The following is a 19,549-nucleotide window of genomic DNA, read 5'->3' on the forward strand; positions in this document are numbered from 1 at the left end:
AATCTAATATAGCAACATTTTCTAAATCCAACACCAGGCATGGCTCTACTTAGCTAGGGCTGCCAAGTGCATAAACATATTAGCTTTTCATGCAGTCAACTCCTTTTTCTTCCTTTATTCATCCTCTCTCAAGATTGTGTGTGCAAAGATTTTGATTTGAACTTGCGTACTGGAACAGCAGTACCTCATTTCATCCCTCAGTAGGCATCGATTATCCACGAATTCAAAGATAAGTTATGAATATGAATTAGGCGTTTTCCTCTTGCCTAAAACTCAAGACTCCGGAGAGGGAGTGTCTGTGTTAAATCATACGTTGCACAGGGAACTAAATTTAAAGCACTTAAACCCTTCTGGGACTCACACACAGAATACATGGCCGTATTTCTGCAGGTCCACAAGCACACACAGTTTCAGGTAAGCCAGACACACACACACAGATCTGGGATGAAACTCAATAAATCCTTGGATTTTTTTCATAAATATGAAAACTTAAACGATGGGCTTTTACATTGCTCTGGGCCTTACACACAGAAACACGTGCACACACACACACAAACCAACACCTATTCACTTTATTTAATGTTTGTTCCTGTGTTTGTCTCTTAGGACATGCTGAAGAACACACCTAAGGGTCACGTAGACCGCCTGCCTGTGCAGCTGGCTCTGACTGAACTGGAGATGCTGGCCGAGAAGCTGAATGAACAGAAACGTGTGGCCGACCAAATAGCTGAGACTCAGCAGCTAGCACGCAGTGTCAGCGACCGCTTGCTCAGCAAGGTGACCGAACCACTGCAATACACATGGACACACACTTGCACAAACACAGAAAGCACATGCACGGCATAGCATGCACATGCATGCACGCACACTTGCACACACAGACAGACAGACACACACAACGACACACACAGTAATCAACCTGCTCACTATGTGGCTCAACCCCAGAGCCCTTCCTCTACCTCCACTGTGGTATCAGCATGAGCCAAACATCTATGCATTAGGCTATATAGCCATCACTTACATTACCTTCCCAGACAGTCTAAGAAAGCATTTTTATTTAGAAAAATCATTGCCCAGAAATGATGCCCATTATCGCCCCTGAACTGCCTCCAAACACCACGGCAGGGGCGTTCCTTCTCCATTACCACGCTGGAATTACAGTCTAGACACTGCAAATCTGAACAAATGCATTTCTGAATAAGAGGAATTAGGGGGTAAATGAGACATTTAATTGGAAACTGTGAGAGAGTTATCTCTCCCCAGTCTCTCACCTTCTCCTTTCCCTCTCGTTTCCACCTCCCCCCTCCTTTCCTGCTGCTGTTCTTTTCTTTTCTTCCCTCTCCATCTCTTTCTCTTGCTCCCTTTCTCATTCTTCCTCTCTCTCTCTGTCCTTCCTTCGCTCTCTTTCTTCTACTGGTCCATGATGGTGAATTTTCCAGAGCCCTGAGATGAGCTGATTCGGCCAATCTCGTCTGCTCCACACATAATTCCATTTATTGCAGTGAGACTGCAGAATTGCAATAGGAAGCAGCTCTCTTCCATAACCCCATAACCGTCCAATGAAATATTAATTATTTGTCTCTAAGTATCTAAGTCAGTGGAATAGGGGAGATAACACTGTGAGTCGGAACAGGTTGAGGTTTCCGTTTTACTCTATCTCTCAGACACAAAACAGTCACAAAACAGTCACTCATGCACACAGACGGTTGACACTTCTGAGGGGCCCTTCCATAACTTCCATCTGTCTGCCTCTGGAGGGTGCTGTAGTTCTGTGATCATAGAAGACAGGCTACTGTTTGACTAATGACTCATTTCCCAAGCCATCTGAACAAAAGCCAAGCACTGTTACTGATTCCCCACAGATATAACAATCCATTTTGTGAGATGTGACAGGATGTAGAGCACTGTGTATTGTAATATGGACAAAACACAAATTCATTATTCATAAAATTGTGATTCTATGGAACAAACATAAACATTAAAGTGGGACACTGTATCGGAGTTGCATATTTGTACTTTACCGTCCGTTCAGTCTTTGGGTTTTACTGTTGTTGTAATTACAATTTTTTTCAGAAGATTGTTTTAGAATTCATAAAACTGACTGTATTGATTCAGCTGGACATAAAAAGTTACTGGACCAAGTAATAAAACTACTTCCTATTATATTACCCTTTGCCATGCACTTTAGGAAAGTATGCCTTGTGTGTTTTCACATACTGTACATTTCGGGGGGTGTGTGTGTGTGTGTGTGTGTGTGTGTGTGTGTGTGTGTGTGTGTGTGTGTGTGTGTGTGTGTGTGTGTGTGTGGGTGTGTGAATGTGTTCTTTGTGCCCTGACTGCACAACCCTACCTTGATCTGCTACTGATTCCCAATGAGACACTCACTTAACCAGACTTTAGCCTGCCTGCTGTGCTCCTTAGCAATTGAACTGAAACCCTGGGGAATTGGCACTTTGTGATGTGTCTTGAGACAGTGTCCTGATTGCTCTGTCCCTTTAGCAACTGAACTCAGACCAGGGGTCACTGGTGCTTTGTGAGACGTTGATTGAGACGGTGTACGGGGAGCGAGGCCAGGTCCTGAAGTCTAAGGAGCGCAAAGTCTTCCTCTTCAACGACATACTCATCTGTGCCAACATCAACATCAAGTAAGTGGTGGGTGGTTCCACCTCAAAAAGCACAAGAGAGAGGATTTCAACACTCACCATGTCAGATTGTTCTGAAATCCTTTCTGTAGTTAGAAACAGATAAGATTAGCATTCCTGCAACATTATTTTGTTGAACTATAATTTGATCTCTGAGAAATGAAGCTAATAGATTAGCCCCCCGAAATTGGCGATTTGAAATGATAGTATTCATATAATATTAAATAAATATAATACATAACATCCGATTTCGACCCCCCCAAAAATCAAACAATGAGTAAGACATGAGGATTCCAAAGAAATGGTAGAAAGCCTCTCACAGACCCCCATTGTCTCTCACAGACCCCCATTGTCTCTCACAGACCCCCATTGTCTCTCACAGATCTCCCATTGTCTCTCACAGACCACCCATTGTCTCTCACAGAACCCCCATTGTCTCTCACAGACCACCCATTGTCTCTCACAGACCACCCATTGTCTCTCACAAACCCCCCCATTGTCTCTCACAGATCCCCCATTGTCTCTCACAGATCCCCCATTGTCTCTCACAGACCACCTCATTGTAAATGAGAACTTGTTCTCAAATGGCTTACCTGGTTAAATAAAGGTGAACTAAAAAGAACAAAAAACAACCCCACGCCAACAACGAGTATACAGTATCAGTTCTCTATTGTTTGACAAGTAGTACCGAGCTGCAGTTCAGAGTATTGTTTCTTCATCCTATGTAATGCGTTCTCCGTGAATTTAGGGATGCCCCCCTGTTCAGAGATTTAGTCATTGAAGTTTTTAGGTTTATATCCCATCCTACGTTCTGATATGACCAGGTTCAGACCACTAGATGGTGCTGTTCCTGCTATTAGATTATATTAAAAAAAGAATCCACCCCACCTCAATGTTAAAGGAATAGTTCACCCAAATTACAAAATTACATATTGGTTTCTAATGCAAGTAAATGGTACCTATATTAGGACTTTCATGCTTCATGTTCAAATCATCCTAAATGATAAAAAATGTATTGTAACTCAATTATGTTACTTGGGATGATTTGGATATGAAGTGTGAAAATGATGATATATGTACCATTGACTTGCATTGGATTTGTGCGACAAATGCTAAAAAGTTTGCATTTGAAACAGTGGCCAGGTAAACAAAAACCAAAGCATGGGTTCGCCGTCGAACATTGTCCATAGACTGCTTACACGGTAAGGAAACCAATGAGTCATTTTGGGATTCTTAAAAAAAGATCAGCTAATAGCAGGAACAGCACCGTCTAGTAATCAGAACCTGGTCATATCAGGATGTAGGATGAGACATAAACCTAACAACTAAAATGACTATTTCTCTGAACAAGGGGGAAGAAAACATGACCAAATTCACTGAGAATACATTACATACTAAAGAAAATATTAACACCCCTTGACTTTTTCCCACATTTTGTTGTGTTACAGCCTGAATTTAAAATGGACAAAAAAATGTGTTGTGTCACTGGGGTGTATACACAATACCCCATAATGTCAAAATGGAATATTATTATTCAACACTTTTACAAATGAATTGTAAATTAAAAGCTGAAGTGTCTTGAGTCAATAAGTATTCAACCCTTTTGTTATTGCAAGCCTAAATAAGTTCAGGAGTACAAATGTGCTTAACAAGTCACATAATAAGTTGCATGGACTCACTCTGTGTGCAATAATAGTGTTTAACATGATTTTTGAATGACTACCTCATCTCTGTACCCCACACATACAATTATCTGTAAGGTTCCTCAGTCGAGCAGTGAATTTCAAACACAGATTCAACCACAAAGACCAGGGAGGTTTTCCAATGTCTCACAAAGAAGGGCACCTATTGGTAGATGGGTAAAAAAAGCAGACATTGAATATCCCTTTGAGCAAGGTAAAGTTATTCATTCCACTTTGGGTGGTGTATCAATACACCCAGTCACTACAAAGTTACAGGCGTCCTTCCTAACTCAGTCGCCAGAGAGAAAGGAAACCTCTCAGGGATTTCACCATGAGGCCAATGGTGACTTTAAAACAGTTATGGAGTTTAATGGCTGTGATAGGAGAAAACTGAGGATGGGTCCACAACATTGTAGTTACACCACAATACTAACCTAAATGACGGAGTAAAAAGAAGAAAGCCTGTATAGAATAAAAAATATTCCAAAACATCCATCCTTTTTGCAATAAGGCACTAAAGTAAAACTGCAAAAAATGTGGCAAAGAAATTAACTTTATGTCCTGAATACCAAAGTGTGTTTGGGGCAAATCCAACACAACACATCAATGAGTACCACACTTCATATTTTCAAGCATGGTGGTGGCAGCATCATGTTATGGGTATGCTTGTCATCGGCAAGGACTAGGGAATTTTTTTTTAGGATAAAAAGAAACGGAATAGAGCTAAGCACAGGCAAAATCCTAGAGGAAAACATGTTTCAGTCTGCTTTCTAACAGACACTGTGAGACAAATTCACCTTTCAGCAGGACAATAACCTAAACAAGGCCAAATATACACTAGAGTTGATTAGGAAGACGACACAGACCCCATGGTCTGAGTGGCCTAGTTACAGTTTTGACTTATATCCACTTGAAAATCTATGGCAAGACCTAAAAATGTCTGTCTAGCAATGTTCAACAACCAACTTAACAGAGGTTGAATAATTTTAAAAAGAATGTGTAAATATTGTACAATCCAGGTGTGCAAAACATTACAAAAAGTTGTAATCGCTGCCAAAGGTGATGCTAACATGAATTGACTCAGGGATGTGAGGAAATGGGAATACTCGGGAATACTTACAATCTGTAAATTAGACATTTCTGTATTTCATTATGGGGTAATGTGTGTAGATGGGTGAGTAAAAAATCTATTTAATCCATTTTGAATTCATGCTCTGTAACACAACAAAACGTGGAATAAGTCAAAGGGAATGTATACTTTCTGAAGGCACTGTAGGATGAAGAAATAATACTCCGAGCTGTAGCTCCATACTACTTGTCAAACATAGTGAACTGATCTTGTATAGTTGTTGGGTTGGGATTGGCGTGGGGGGTCCGTGGGTGGCTTCTGGCCATTTCTTTGGAATCTTCAGGTCTTACTCATTGTTAGAAAAAATGTGGTCCAAATCGGATGTTATGTTTTTTTATTTATTAAATATTATATGAAGCCTATAATTTAAAATGGCCAATTTCAGTGCAATAAATTAGCTAAATTTCTCAGAGATTAAATTATATTTCCACAAAATAATGTTGCAGAATTGCTAATATTATCTGTTTCTAACTACAGAAATGATTTCAGAACAATCTGAGATAGTGTGTGTCATGGCTTGCTGAAATGACATGGAACAAGTCTGGTGTCTCTGTAGAGTAGAATAAATTCTGCTAAACAGCTTCAGTGAAAATACACAAACACCTTCCCGGCGCCACAGCATTAGCGCCACGAGGCTCAGCCTACAAGGCTTTGCAGGGATATATTTAGGCAAACTGCATAGCAAAGAGTAATATAGCGTTCTCTAGCACTATCTGGAGTTACCAGAGCTTTATCAGCTTTTAACAAATGGCAGGCAGCTTAACTAGAGCAACAGGAGTCTTAGATTACTGACATAACATATTTCTTGGTCCCTCTCCAATTTATCCTCTATGACAGCGCCATTGATCACATCTTCTCAGAGTTGAAGGTAAACAGGAAAGATTTTCCTCTATTTGCAAAGCTCCTGTCTGAGACGTTCATACCTCAAAGCTCTCTTGTTCAGCCTTCAAAGTAATTATCACCCCATGTTTTGTTCAACTTGATTCCCCTGAAGTTGACTTTGCCTGCCCTCTAGAATCTTGACAAACTGATCACAATGTTGATTGTGTGCTTGATTACAGGAATATATGAATATAAAATTAACCCTGCTCACAGCCGGGGGTCCTGCTTCTGCCGTGAACACTGCTGATCAGACGGATTCTAATTCTGCTCTCCAGCTATTTTTGTGATAATTCAAAGAGTGACACCTCGGTTCCCCTCCTGTTGGTGGTTTGGGATTAGTGCTTCTGTTAGGAGGAGAGGAACACTGGGAAGAGCTTTGATTTAACTTGTTGTATTATTTTTTCCACCACCAGGGGGCCCCCTGATATCAGCAGCCTGGTCCCTGTTGGTCCAAAGTACACAATGAAGTGGAGCGCCCCCCTGCTCCAGGTCCAGGTGGTGGAGGTGGGTCAGGAGGCCTTGCAGGCCAAGGATACCTTGTTCCAGCATGGCGGTGCCAAGCACCCTGGCAGTGCCTGTCCCCCAGGTTGGTAAGCCTCCCGAGTCATCCTTCCATGACCTTTCTATCCCTGTTCATCATCTCCTACATGTAGTCCAGTTAATCTCATCACTTGACCAGACTCCTAGTCTCAGCCCCATGGTCTGACTCAGCACAGCCCTCTAATCTGTTTCCTACTGTCAACTGTCCCAGTGAATTCTGGTGACACAGCGCTGTCACTCTGATTGAGGATGTTTGTGAAAAGAATAGCGATGATGGAAAACATTGCCGCACCCTCCACAGTCTCATTTCACTCTCTGATAGACCACAAACATATCTGGAGTGGTGTCATCAATCTGCAGAGATCATTCCCTTCCTCTCCAGCTCCAATTAGAGAAGCAGCAGCACTAGATAGGAATCGAATGGTGCAACAGTCCTTTTATCCCCCCTCACAAAACTCTGTTGCGCATACAGCTTGGTGGAGAGATCCCTGATAAATGTGCAATGGAAAGGAGAAGATACAAAGCCTTATCAGGATGTAATGGAACAGCCTTTTAAAGTTGGAGCTCCATGACTTCAATATTAATGGCGACTTTTACAGTAGCGTCTGACCGTGTCACGCTCAGCGAATAGCAACAGTTTAACAAGGAGGCCAAGATTAGGCTTAGATTCTCTGAAGATTAAGCCTTACAATTTTATAAGTGTACTGCAACACTGTGAGATCATTTAACGGTAAATTTAAAGGTCTATCACTCTCTCTCTCTCTCTCTCTCTCTCTTCCCTGTCTTTTATTAGCCTGTCATGTGTTCGAAAAAAAGCTATGGTTAATTAAAAAATGTTGCACTGGCCCAATGCAAGTCATTCCCTTAATCATGCCTTTCCAGGAATTTTCCTCTGTGCATCTGTTGAATTACTTTCCAGCCTGCCAGTCACACAGACTGGCCCGTCTATTTATAGTTCCCCGTCCCCTGTGATGTAATTCGGCAGGGCGTCCTGCCTAAATCCCACGCTCCCCGGCTTGGCGAGAAATTGACACATTTTTCATCTCTGGCCCTGGTGCCCTCCTTTATTGATGGAGAAGGCTGGCCTTCTGAGAACTACAGGGATCTCTCAATTCTCTCTCTCTCGCTATAAATTCTCTCTCTCTCTCTCTCTCTCTTTCTTTCTTTCTTTCTTTCTTTCTTTCTTTCTTTCTTTCTTTCTTTCTTTCTTTCTTTCTTTCTTTCTTTCTTTCTTTCTTTCTTTCTTTCTTTCTTTCTTTCTTTCTTTCTCTCTCTCTGCCCCATTACAGAATTATTATTGTCCCCCATGTTTTATACTTTAGACACTGAAACGAGACTGCAATGCTGCACTTACATGCAGTGAGCTGGTGTGCAGGTTCGGATGGGGATTAGTCTATGTTTTGGTGCATATTTGGACCAATGACTGTATATATTGGGGATTTGGAAGCAGTGGCTGCTGTAAATTCCCTCAGGTTAGTTCCCAGAGCTGGATGCAGCACTAGCTGGACTATAGGCTGAGGATGGATATTCCTGCTGGCTGTTGTTACATGAGGTGGCTGCCCTTGGAAGGATGGGCAGGGGCCCCTGTGGGCTCAGCCCTGCCTTGCTGCGACGTGCCCGGCCGCCACTGTGAATAACCTTGTCTGAGTGTGAAAACCAATCCTGCCACACCAACGGGATTACGCTGGATTACAACTCAGCACATTCACCTCCGGGGCTGAGTCCAACTCCAGGCGTGCGGGGACACAGCGGACCTGTGTGCCAGTGCATCCCAAAGCCTCACAGATACAGGGAAGCCATTGTGTACAGAGGCTCACGGCAGGCACACCTCTTTATATTCAGATGTCTGCTATTGATCGTGTCTCACAGATGACAGATGTCTGTGCCCGTCCGTGTCAGAGATCCCATTAAATCCCCAAAGGTTATAAAGGCTCTCTTTAAGATAACAATACATGCCTCTCTCCACTCGCTGGTTCCCTCTCTGTCTATTTGTGGATACAACCACACACCTAGCCCCTAGCTCCACAAGCCACTAGACTCCCACAAAGGACCATGCTTCAGTAACCTGCCTTTTGACGAAGCTGCACAGCTACTTGATTATGTAGTTGTGGTGACAGCACAGGACAGGACAGCTCCACAGCTACATCTTGCTGCAAATGTAATAACGGCACTCTCCCGGAGCGGTGTGTAGAGATGTGGGCCAGGGCAGTAAGGAGGGAGAATGGGAGTGAGAGGCAGGGCTATTGATCCCCTAAGGTTGGAGACGGAGAATGTGAAGACAGTATGCTCCCAAATTGATTGGTGAATCTCACGTCCAAATGGCCACATTTCTCTATCTGCTTTTTAGTTATACAATCAGACTACAGACTACAGACTACATTCAGATCATTCAACAAATAACGGCAGCGATCGATCCATCAAACATTGAGCTCCTTTGTTACTTCTACTAGTGATTGTAGTTCAGGAAAGTAAAGAATTGCAGTTCCATTGGGGATTGCAATAGTTGTTTGAACTTGAGCTCTCCCTCCCTTTGGCAAATCAGACCATAATTTTATCCTCCTGCTTACAAGCAAAAATTCAGCAAGTACCAGTGATGTACTCAATACAGAAGTGGTCTGATGAAGCAGATGCAATGCTACAGGATTGCTACAGGACCTCTATACCCGGCGGTGTCAGAGGGAGGCCCTAAACATTGTCAAAGACTCCAGCCACCCATGCCATAGACTGTTCTCTCTGCTACCGCACAGCAAGCGGTACCAGTGCACCAAGTTTGGAACCAAAAGGACCCACACTGGACTCTACACACACACACACACACACACACACACACACACACACACACACACACACACACACACACACACACACACACACACACACACACACACACACACTCACACTCACACTCACAGAGAGCTGTCTATTATATATCCAGTTGCCTAGTCACTTTTCCCCCAGCTATATGTACATAGCTACCTCAATTACCTCGTACCTCTGCACATCGACTTGGTACTGATACTTCCTGTATATAGACATTTTATTTTTACTTGTTATTGTTATTCACTGTGGATTTATTCCTCGTGTCACTATTTCAAAAACATTTTTGGTTTAAATCTTTATCTTTAACTCTGCATTGTTGGAAAAGTACCCGTAAGTATTTCACTGTTAGTCCTCACCTGTTGTTTACGATGCATGTGACAAATAACATTTGATTTGATGTTAATAGTGTAACCTGTTGATGTGTGTACTGTAGCTTGACAGGCCATGTTGTGTTTTGTCCACAGGGAAGGTGATCCTGGGTCCTCCTCGACTCTACCAGGAGCTCCAGGAGCTGCAGCACGACCTGTCTGTGGTAGAGGAGATCTCACTGCTGGTGGGAACGCTACAGGGGACATACCAGGTACACCCCACTACCCCACCCCACTTCACTACTTAGTACACAGCCCAAACCCCAACCTGTGGGTCTACTATAGTAATTTTTCGCACCACTACACAGCCCAGACTGCCTCAGAGTTACCCACAAAAGTCTACTTCCAAATTACCCACTTTAAAAACATGCACTGCAATCTGACCTCCAAAAACACTGCTTTTTACTTAAAATTGATTTCCTTTGCAGCTTGACAAATTATTAATAAAGCTGATATTTCTAAATACTGCTTGCAAATGTAAGGTTGATCAACGGTGATTTGTTTCTACTACAACCCAACTAACTACAGGTCTAAATCCCTGAGAACGCATAATGCTTTGAACATGAACAAAGTGTTATTTTGTAAAATGCTCAGTACTGAACAACAACAAATATGTTAATTACTCATAGATAGAGAAGAAGGGCATTTGGGGTAATCTCTTTCCGGGAAACCTCCACAATGAGATTCAAAATGCAATTCAAATTTGAGCAAAAAAAAGCTACAAATCTTTCTCGAATCATCCATTGATGCCATCATGAATTCATTCAATATCCCCATGCAAACAGTGCCACAATAGTGATCATATGTGAGCCTTCAAATCTGTCACATATCTGAGCCTATCTCCTGAAGAACGGAGTGCCTCTCTCTTGCAGTGAGCTACGCTGTCTTCAAATCAGGACACCTCAGTAGTGTGTCTGTCTGCCATCATGACATTAAAGTTACTGTACATAACATAGTCACAGTGTACTCCAGCAATCACCAAAAAGCCTCTCAGGGAAGGTGGCCTCTGTTTTTAATGACCACAATGTCCTTAGGTGGAGTAAAATCGGCTTTTCTCCATATCACTGATTTTCACACCCCACCCAGTTATAATATAAATGTCCACCAAACAAATATAGGAAATACTTCTGCATGGCTCATTGACTTCAAAAAAGTATTTGATTATATTTAAACAGGAGGACTAAATTGTAAAAGTGGAGTAGGAGATGTGTAAATGTTATATTTGATGGTATGAAAGTGCTTTGGCCATGGGTTGATGAAAGGGTGTATAAATCAGAGCAGTTTTATGAGGAGGGTGTGGTTGGTTCTTTTAATAGAGATTGTATGTCATTATAGTCCATGCATGATGGTGTGACTATAAGCATGGCATACTTATGTTATGGTTGTGAATGGAAGCAGAATAGCATGCACATGGGAGTATGTACTGTAATGTAGCTATATTTTCATGTCACAGCTGAATGTTCTTGTGTGTTTGTGGATCATAGAACCTGAACACGACTGTGGCCCAGGACTGGTGTCTAGCTCTCCAGAGACTCATCCGGATCAAGGAGGATCAGATTCAGAGTGCCAACAAGTGCCGCTTACGCCTGCAGGTGCCTGGAAGACCAGACAAGTGAGTATTACCTCAATATTACTGGGCCTTGTGTTAAAGTCAGCCATACTGTAGTACCATCCAATGTGTGGATTTCATCCACTATCTTCACTCGTGTGATTTTATGATTTAAAGGGGCCAAATTGAACTGCGAGGGCTTGTTTTACACTCCCGCCTTGACTGCAGAAAACAGGTTGCTGGAGAAATAGCCTAATCCATAACTCGGAAAACAGGCCGTCACACGAGCACATAAAGATAATAGCTGGTGACAAGTATTTTAATGTGCCTGAGCGCTAACGTTATGATGATGAAGGAGCCTGATGCTGCGTTCACTTACCCTCAAAGAGCACATTACCTGGCATTATGCTCAGCCAGTGTTAAAAGCCTGCCCCCACCCACCTCTGCCACAGCTGGCTGGCAAATGAGGTCTGGACTGCACACCACGATGGGTCATTAACTGATCGTTACATACAGTATTCACTTCCTTGAGAACTCAAATGGAATAATTGACAGCATTAGCCATGTTATTTTCATAGATTAAATGTGTTTTTCACTTGTTCAGAATCCTTTTTTTAAATGTTATTGTAGTTCACCTCAAGGACACACAGGAAGTGGTCTTTGACTGACAGCTCATTTTGTAATTTTTAGATGTACCAAATCTAAAGGTGGCATAATGGGAGCTTATATAATTCTGGTGAGTCTGAATGTGCTTATCGTATTGTGCTGAAGTGGCTACGGACTCAGCTGAGAGTAGAGGAGGTGGCTCGAGAATGAAGACAGATTAAAGAGGGAGTCGTGCTGTGGCTGCTAGTGTGTGGAGGATGAGAGGAGGAGGAGGGGAGTAGCAGGAACAGGGAGGGAAAGAGACCTTGATCCACCTCCACCACAGGAACATGGCTAGGCAGGGTGACAAAGGGGGACACCTAGCAGTGAAGGCCTAAATGTCCCTATCGAACCTAAGGTGACAGCTTGAGCAGCAGAGCACTGCAGATTGTTACCCCCCCTCTCTGTGGAGCCACACTGGGTCTGCCCGGCCAAGCTGCTTAGTCTATGTTTGGTGTAGTTAGATGTCATGCAGGCAGGTTGGTCCCAGCTTCCCTTTTGATGACTACCCCATCCATGTCATTAGCAGCATCATGGACCAGGGCGGGAGATCCCCTACCCATCTCAGTGAGCAGTATCACATAGTGTAACAGTATTTTTTTGTAGCAGTCTACAGACCTCATTCTGCCAGACAGAGAAGCAGGTTTCTACAGCATTGAGTGGGGGGGGGGGGGGGGGGATGCTTTGAGCAAGTGGAGTCCTATAGAGACCTGGACTCTAGTATAGAGTGTAGATTGTGAGGAGAAGCATGAGATAAAACCTGAGGATGAAAAAGAGAGAGCTCCTTTAGGAGTGAGAGCTGGGCAGGGACTCTGATAGCAGACTAATTGAGGCAAGGCCTCTGTGGCGGGTGGCTGGCTGGTTGCTTGGCAGACAAGGCTGTGGGTTGGAGGTGGCAGGGCCAGCAGAGGGCCTTAGGGCTGGGGGTTGGAGGTGGCAGGGCCAGCAGAGGGCCTTAGGGCTGTGGGTTGGAGGTGGCAGGGCCAGCAGAGGGCCTTAGGGCTGGGGGTTGGAGGTGGCAGGGCCAGCAGAGGGCCTTAGGGCTGGGGGTTGGAGGTGGCAGGGCCAGCAGAGGGCCTTAGGGCTGGGGGTTGGAGGTGGCAGGGCCAGCAGAGGGCCTTAGGGCTGGGGGTTGGAGGTGGCAGGGCCAGCAGAGGGCCTTAGGGCTGGGGGTTGGAGGTGGCAGGGCCAGCAGAGGGCCTTAGGGCTGTGGGTTGGAGGTGGCAGGGCCAGCAGAGGGCCTTAGGGCTGGGGGTTGGAGGTGGCAGGGCCAGCAGAGGGCCTTAGGGCTGGGGGTTGGAGGTGGCAGGGCCAGCAGAGGGCCTTAGGGCTGGGGGTTGGAGGTGGCAGGGCCAGCAGAGGGCCTTAGGGCTGGGGGTTGGAGGTGGCAGGGCCAGCAGAGGGCCTTAGGGCTGGGGGTTGGAGGTGGCAGGGCCAGCAGAGGGCCTTAGGGCTGGGGGTTGGAGGTGGCAGGGCCAGCAGAGGGCCTTAGGGCTGTGGGTTGGAGGTGGCAGGGCCAGCAGAGGGCCTTAGGGCTGGGGGTTGGAGGTGGCAGGGCCAGCATAGGGCCTTAGGGCTGGGGGTTGGAGGTGGCAGGGCCAGCAGAGGGCCTTAGGGCTGGGGGTTGGAGGTGGCAGGGCCAGCAGAGGGCCTTAGGGCTGGGGGTTGGAGGTGGCAGGGCCAGCAGAGGGCCTTAGGCCTGGGGGTTGGTGTTGATACTCTACACAGTCTAGTTGTGTCTCTGTGAGAGTGGTGGTGTTAGTGGGTCCACCGCAGGGCTGTCCTGTACCAAGTTAGTCCCCTCCTGTCAGCCTGGGAGCGTTTCTATCGCCAGGAAGGCAGCACATCACAGCCTCCCCTTCCCTCCATCCCTTCTCACAGAGCAGGGACAGGTTGAGCTGAGGACATGGGGGGAATCTACTGCTGCCGCAAAGGCACCGTGGTATGTGTCAGCACATCGTTAGCACTCGCTTTATCTATGGCTGCTTTAGTATGGCTGTAGGCACACACACACACACAGGCCAAATGTATAAAGAACAGCAATCATGGCTCAATGCCAAGGCTGTGCCAGATGACTCGTGGTTTATTTTCTGTAGGTGTCTCGTCTTTGACTTGCTGCATACCACCTGCATGACTTTTACTCCTCTCTCAATGAACAGCTAAGTTGTGACTTTCCCAGTCCAGCAAGGTCCTGGTCTAGGCACACTGTAGCTCCCACAAGGGCCTCTGACGGACCTCTATCAATATCTGGAGAATAGGTGTGTGCCACCTGCGTGACAGGCTCTCGCTCAGCACTCACTCCAACATCTGTCCCGTCCTCGTGCATTAGTGTCCCATGTGTGCCACAGCAGTGACCCACAGCCATATATCAGCCCGAGTCTAGGCTGCAAGGCTGGGACCTTACTCCACACCACTCGGCTCTGTTCCGCCAGCGTGCCCATGCCTACTTCCTCATTCTGCCCATGTACCAGCACACCAGCACACTTGTCAATCAGCCGGTCTGAGGACTCAGAGTCTGCTCTGTTTAGCATGTTTGGAGCAGTGAGAGCATAGAGTATTACCCTTCCTGGCAATCCGATGAAGGGAGCAGTTTCATTCTCATCTTTCTCCCTCTCTTTCCCCTCTCGCCTCGTCTCTCTCGTTCTTCAGCAAATTGCTTCTGCTGTATTTAAGCAGTGAAGGGTATGAATTACATCTCGGTGTGAAAGCTCCACTTTTGTCAAAGAAGTTGGAGATCTTACTTACATCTTCCTGTCCTTGTCTACTCTCTCGCTCTCACTCTCTCACTCTGTCTGAGTGAAAATGAATTGGGAGCGGGCCGGGCAGCAGGCAGGTATGACAGAAGCAGATTCTCAGGCTGCACACCGTTCTCCACTCAATTACCCTCTAATGATGTCTGAACGGCTGAATGTGAAATGCCTTCCCTTTGTGAGTGTGTGTGTGTGTGTGTGTGTGCGTGCGTGCGTGCGTGTGTCAGGAATGGCTCTTTAACAAGCAGGGCATTGAGTACAGTGACAAATGTACTTTCACTGGCTAAGTGAAGAGAGAGGGAGAGAGATACAGAGACAGAGAGGAATGTATGAGAGCTTCACCTTTAAGATGGGGCCACTTTTCAGGGAAAACAGCTATCCGGAGGCCTGCTGCTGAATCGAGTCACTGGAGATGTGTACTGCTGTTGTATCTTTTAGCCTGGCACTCAACCTGAAGCAAGTAGTATCCATGTCCCTGTTTATTCATGTAGAACAGAAGAAAAACAAACAGGTATTTTGCATATACAGATCTAGGATCTTAAGGTTACCTATATTGTCACAGCAAAATAATCCTGCAACAACAGGATTTGAACATTTAGTCCATAATGTTGCTTGATCAGTGGTTAGGCTATACATGGAACGTGCAGTATTGTTACTATAACCTTGTGTTAGTGTGGATATTCAGTGAATTGATGTAAATCACTAACTCCTAACTCATCTGCAGTGCAGAAACAGTCTCAGCAACAAAAGAGTAATCAAATGAAGATCCTACGTCTGTGCAGACTGCAAGGACGAGAGCCGGGGGACTTGGTGGATGTAGAGAGAGGTAACCTGGTGGCTGGCTCACAGCTGCTGATCTCAGAGTACTGAGCCCCTACCGGATACCTTTGACCTTTAATAGTTCCACACTGAGCTCCCCCCGTTCAAGGATCACGTTATTCCCACATGCAGGACCAGAACGGTCAGCTTTTACCCAGAGTTTAAAAGGCATGTCGAGGGGCAAGGAGCAGAGGGGCTCTTTCTTTGTGTGTTAGCAGCTCATGCTCCCCTCTCATCCCCTCTCTTATCTGATCTGGGCATCTCAGTGCGGAGGTGACTGCACCACAACCTTCAGGGTCAAACGGAGCGCTGCATCATCTGACCTTCACATCACTTCCACTATCCTGATTGAAACGGGGAGAAATGTGCTGTTTGTCACAGCTCCGTGGTTACAGGACTCTGACGCTTTCTTCTCCCTTTCCCTCTCCTCTCTCTCCTCCTCCTGCTCCCAGAAGGGCCTCCAAAGGGGAGGAGTAGGCAGTCTTATAGTACACTAGAATAAAACGACAGTATGTTTTCAGTTTTCCATTGGGGGGTTTGTTTACAACATGTGTAAAATACAGCACAAACCGCTTCAAGAAATCACATAAAAATAACTTTACACAATCAGGAGCCCAGAATTGTATTATCATATAATCCAACCATATCACAATCTCATGACATATCCAAAGAAACCCAAGGCTATTTTCCAGTGCAGTGCATGACCCATAAAACACAAATGGGCTTTTAACTGCTGCTTTGCTGTGGACAGTAGAACAATGATGAGGTCCCCACAGAGCACGAGTCAGGTGTTTTACGTTGTGTGTGTGGGTATTCCCCTCTAGGTCGGGACGTCCCGTCAGCTTCATGGTGGTTTTCAACACCCCCAGTCCCCTCAGCAAGATCTCCTGGGTCAACCGGCTGCACCTGGCCAAGGTCGCACAGCGTGAGTACTACATTACATGACCCTTCCTTACCCTTACTGAAATCAGTGGGGGGTGGATACAAAACACCAGTTACGTACATAGTTACAGCTGCAAATTACACATGGTCAATTGATTTCTGTGGTGTTGTTTAGGCTTTATAGAGTAGTGGTTAAAACATTTAATTTACAAATCCTTGCAAAATAGCAGTAATATACCAGACACGGTGGTTAAGGCACATGCTCCAGCTAAGGCCCTGTGTGGTTTGTTTTATGGTCATTGGCTCAGTGAAAGTCTGGTGATATGTGTTATTGAATCAGATTAACCAAAGACCTCCCTCAGGGATAATGTGTGTGTTCTGTATAATGTGTGCTTGGCCTCAGAGGCTAGGCCATATTGAGCTGAGCATGAAAGCACACTCACAGTCTGAGAGGACTGCACCAGAGCTGGTCCCTTTCCAGCAGGGAGCAGCACTGTGCTTTCCTACTGCCTACCACTCCAGTCTTCCCCTCCCCACTACCGAAAGCCTGGCTGTATAGCCTGACTCCACCCATTGATTCTGGAGACCATCCATTGGGAGGTTCATCAAAGCATGTTCTGATCAACTGGCCCGTGCAGAGCCAGGCAGGGCTACTGCACACGATATTAATCTGATTATTTGGCCATGGTGACACTAGCTTCCCCCCCATCATTCCTATTTCCCCATCACCCCAGGCACTCCCTCCTGACACACGCATACACTCATCCAAACATACACACACACACACATAACCCACTCATGGTTTTGTGTCTATGGTGTTGCTCTCTAAGCGCTCTGATATTGTGTTGCTTGGGCACTGCTCTGTGTGAGGCTGCTTAACTCCCAGAGGCCGTTGGTTTCACAGTAAGCTCCCGCACAGATCTGTAAAGGTTTCAAAGGAAGTTACTGGAACTAGATTAAATACCACAACATGAAATGCATTTTACAGATGAGCAGCCAGAGATGCAATTGAACAACATCCTGTTGTGCAGCCCCAAGGGACAACTCACACAGTGACCGATGGGGCCGATGGGGCCGGGATTACGTGTACTGTTATGTGTTATAGGCTAAAGTCGTGTCTGTTTGGCTATCCCCGGTGTTCGTTTCTCCATCAGAATATCTGAATATCTCTATCTGTCCTCAGAAATGCCAGTGAAAAGACCAATAGAGTGGATCTCTGCATGGTGCTGCAGCTCTCACAGGGTGTGAGGTTGTGTGCTGGAGTACATCTGTAGGCTCTCCAGCAGAGCCTGTGATGTTGTCTGACTGTGTCAGAAAGGAAAAAAAAAAAAAATCACCATTCACCCCTGCCCACTCTTACATCAACAACACAGCAGGAGTACTGATTAGGACATGGGATCTATAGAAACTGTTGCATATAGATAGCTTATAGCAATCATAGCTACCTCCCTACCCATATGATAATCATTTGGTGGTTGCTTATATTTCTCCAGCTTCACACAAGTGGGTATTATACACATGTGAAATGGAAATATGTTTTTTTGCATATACCAACTCCCCCTGAGACACCCTCGGAGAGTGGGCTCATGGCCAGGGTCAGCAGTGAGTCTGGAGCAATTAGGGTTAAGTGCTTTGCTCAAGGGCACATCGACAGATCTTTTCACCTTGTCAGCTCGGGGATTCGAACTAACAACCTTTCTGCTACTGGCCCAATGCTCTAACCACTCGGCTACCTGCAGCTCATTGGACAAAATGCAAAGCCAAATGACTTTCAAAACACATTTTAGTACCATTCTGAAAGCTTTAGTCTGTGTAGTATATTCTCAATCCCATTACCGTAGAAACAAAATGGTTTTCTAAGAGAAGCTAGGACAACAACAGCGTGGAGATGTGGTTTGTTTAGTATTTTGGTTTGAGTTGTTTCCTCCGCTTCCCCAGCTTTTGCCAAGTGCTTGTATCATCCTTTTGGCAGAGCTTTTCAACCTCAGCTCTGAATCCACAATATGGCAATCTATCTTGTAGAAAACAGAGGGTTGTCTTTAATGGAAGTTTCTCTAATGTTAAACATGTAAAGTGTGGTGTACTGCAGGGCAGCTCTCTTGGCCCTCTATTCTTTTCTATTTTTACTAATGACCTACCACTGGCATTAAACAAAGCCTGTGTGTCCATGTATGCTGATGATTCAACAATATACGCATCATCAACCACTGCTAATGAAATCACTGCAACTCTAAACAAACCTAGTGGAGAAGGTGGAAAGTTTTAACCTCTATGGGCTAGAGGTTACTCAACAGCCAGTGTAATCCCGTGGTGCGTTATTCAAATACCTCAAAAATGCAAAAACTTCAATTTTTCAAACATATGACTATTTTACACCATTTTAAAGACAAGACTCTCGTTAATCTAACCACACTGTCCGATTTCAAAAAGGCTTTACAACGAAAGCAAAACATTCGATTATGTCAGCAGAGTACCCAGCCAGAAATAATCAGACACCCATTTTTCAAGCTAGCATATAATGTCACATAAACCCAAACCACAGCTAAATGCAGCACTAACCTTTGATGATCTTCATCAGATGACAACCCTAGGACATTATGTTATACAATACATGCATGTTTTGTTCAATCAAGTTCATATTTATATCAAAAACCAGCTTTTTACATTAGCATGTGACTAGCATGTGACTAGCATTCCCACCGAACACTGCCGGTGAATTTACTAAATTACTCACGATAAACGTTCACAAAAAACATAACAATTATTTTAAGAATTATAGATACAGAACTCCTCTATGCACTCGATATGTCCGATTTTAAAATAGCTTTTCGGTGAAAGCAC

At 45.0% G+C, this 19,549-nt stretch overlaps 1 protein-coding gene across 3 annotated transcripts in view; it reads left to right on the forward strand.

Annotated features, from left to right (window-relative positions):
- arhgef10la (Rho guanine nucleotide exchange factor 10 like a) overlaps window positions 1-19,549 on the forward strand; it is a 128,698-nt gene that overhangs the window by 27,971 nt on the left and 81,178 nt on the right. For all 3 annotated transcript variants that reach the window (XM_014133567.3, XM_014133570.3, XM_014133569.3), the window contains 6 exons: window positions 607-777; window positions 2,500-2,645; window positions 6,749-6,921; window positions 10,160-10,275; window positions 11,548-11,675; window positions 16,651-16,751. In XM_014133567.3, the coding sequence (XP_013989042.2) occupies window positions 607-777; window positions 2,500-2,645; window positions 6,749-6,921; window positions 10,160-10,275; window positions 11,548-11,675; window positions 16,651-16,751 (835 nt within the window). The remainder of the gene's footprint in view (window positions 1-606; window positions 778-2,499; window positions 2,646-6,748; window positions 6,922-10,159; window positions 10,276-11,547; window positions 11,676-16,650; window positions 16,752-19,549) is intronic.

This window comes from Salmo salar, chromosome 12 (genome assembly GCF_965601325.2).
Source record: "Salmo salar chromosome 12, fSalSal1, whole genome shotgun sequence".
Lineage (NCBI taxonomy): Eukaryota > Metazoa > Chordata > Actinopteri > Salmoniformes > Salmonidae > Salmo > Salmo salar.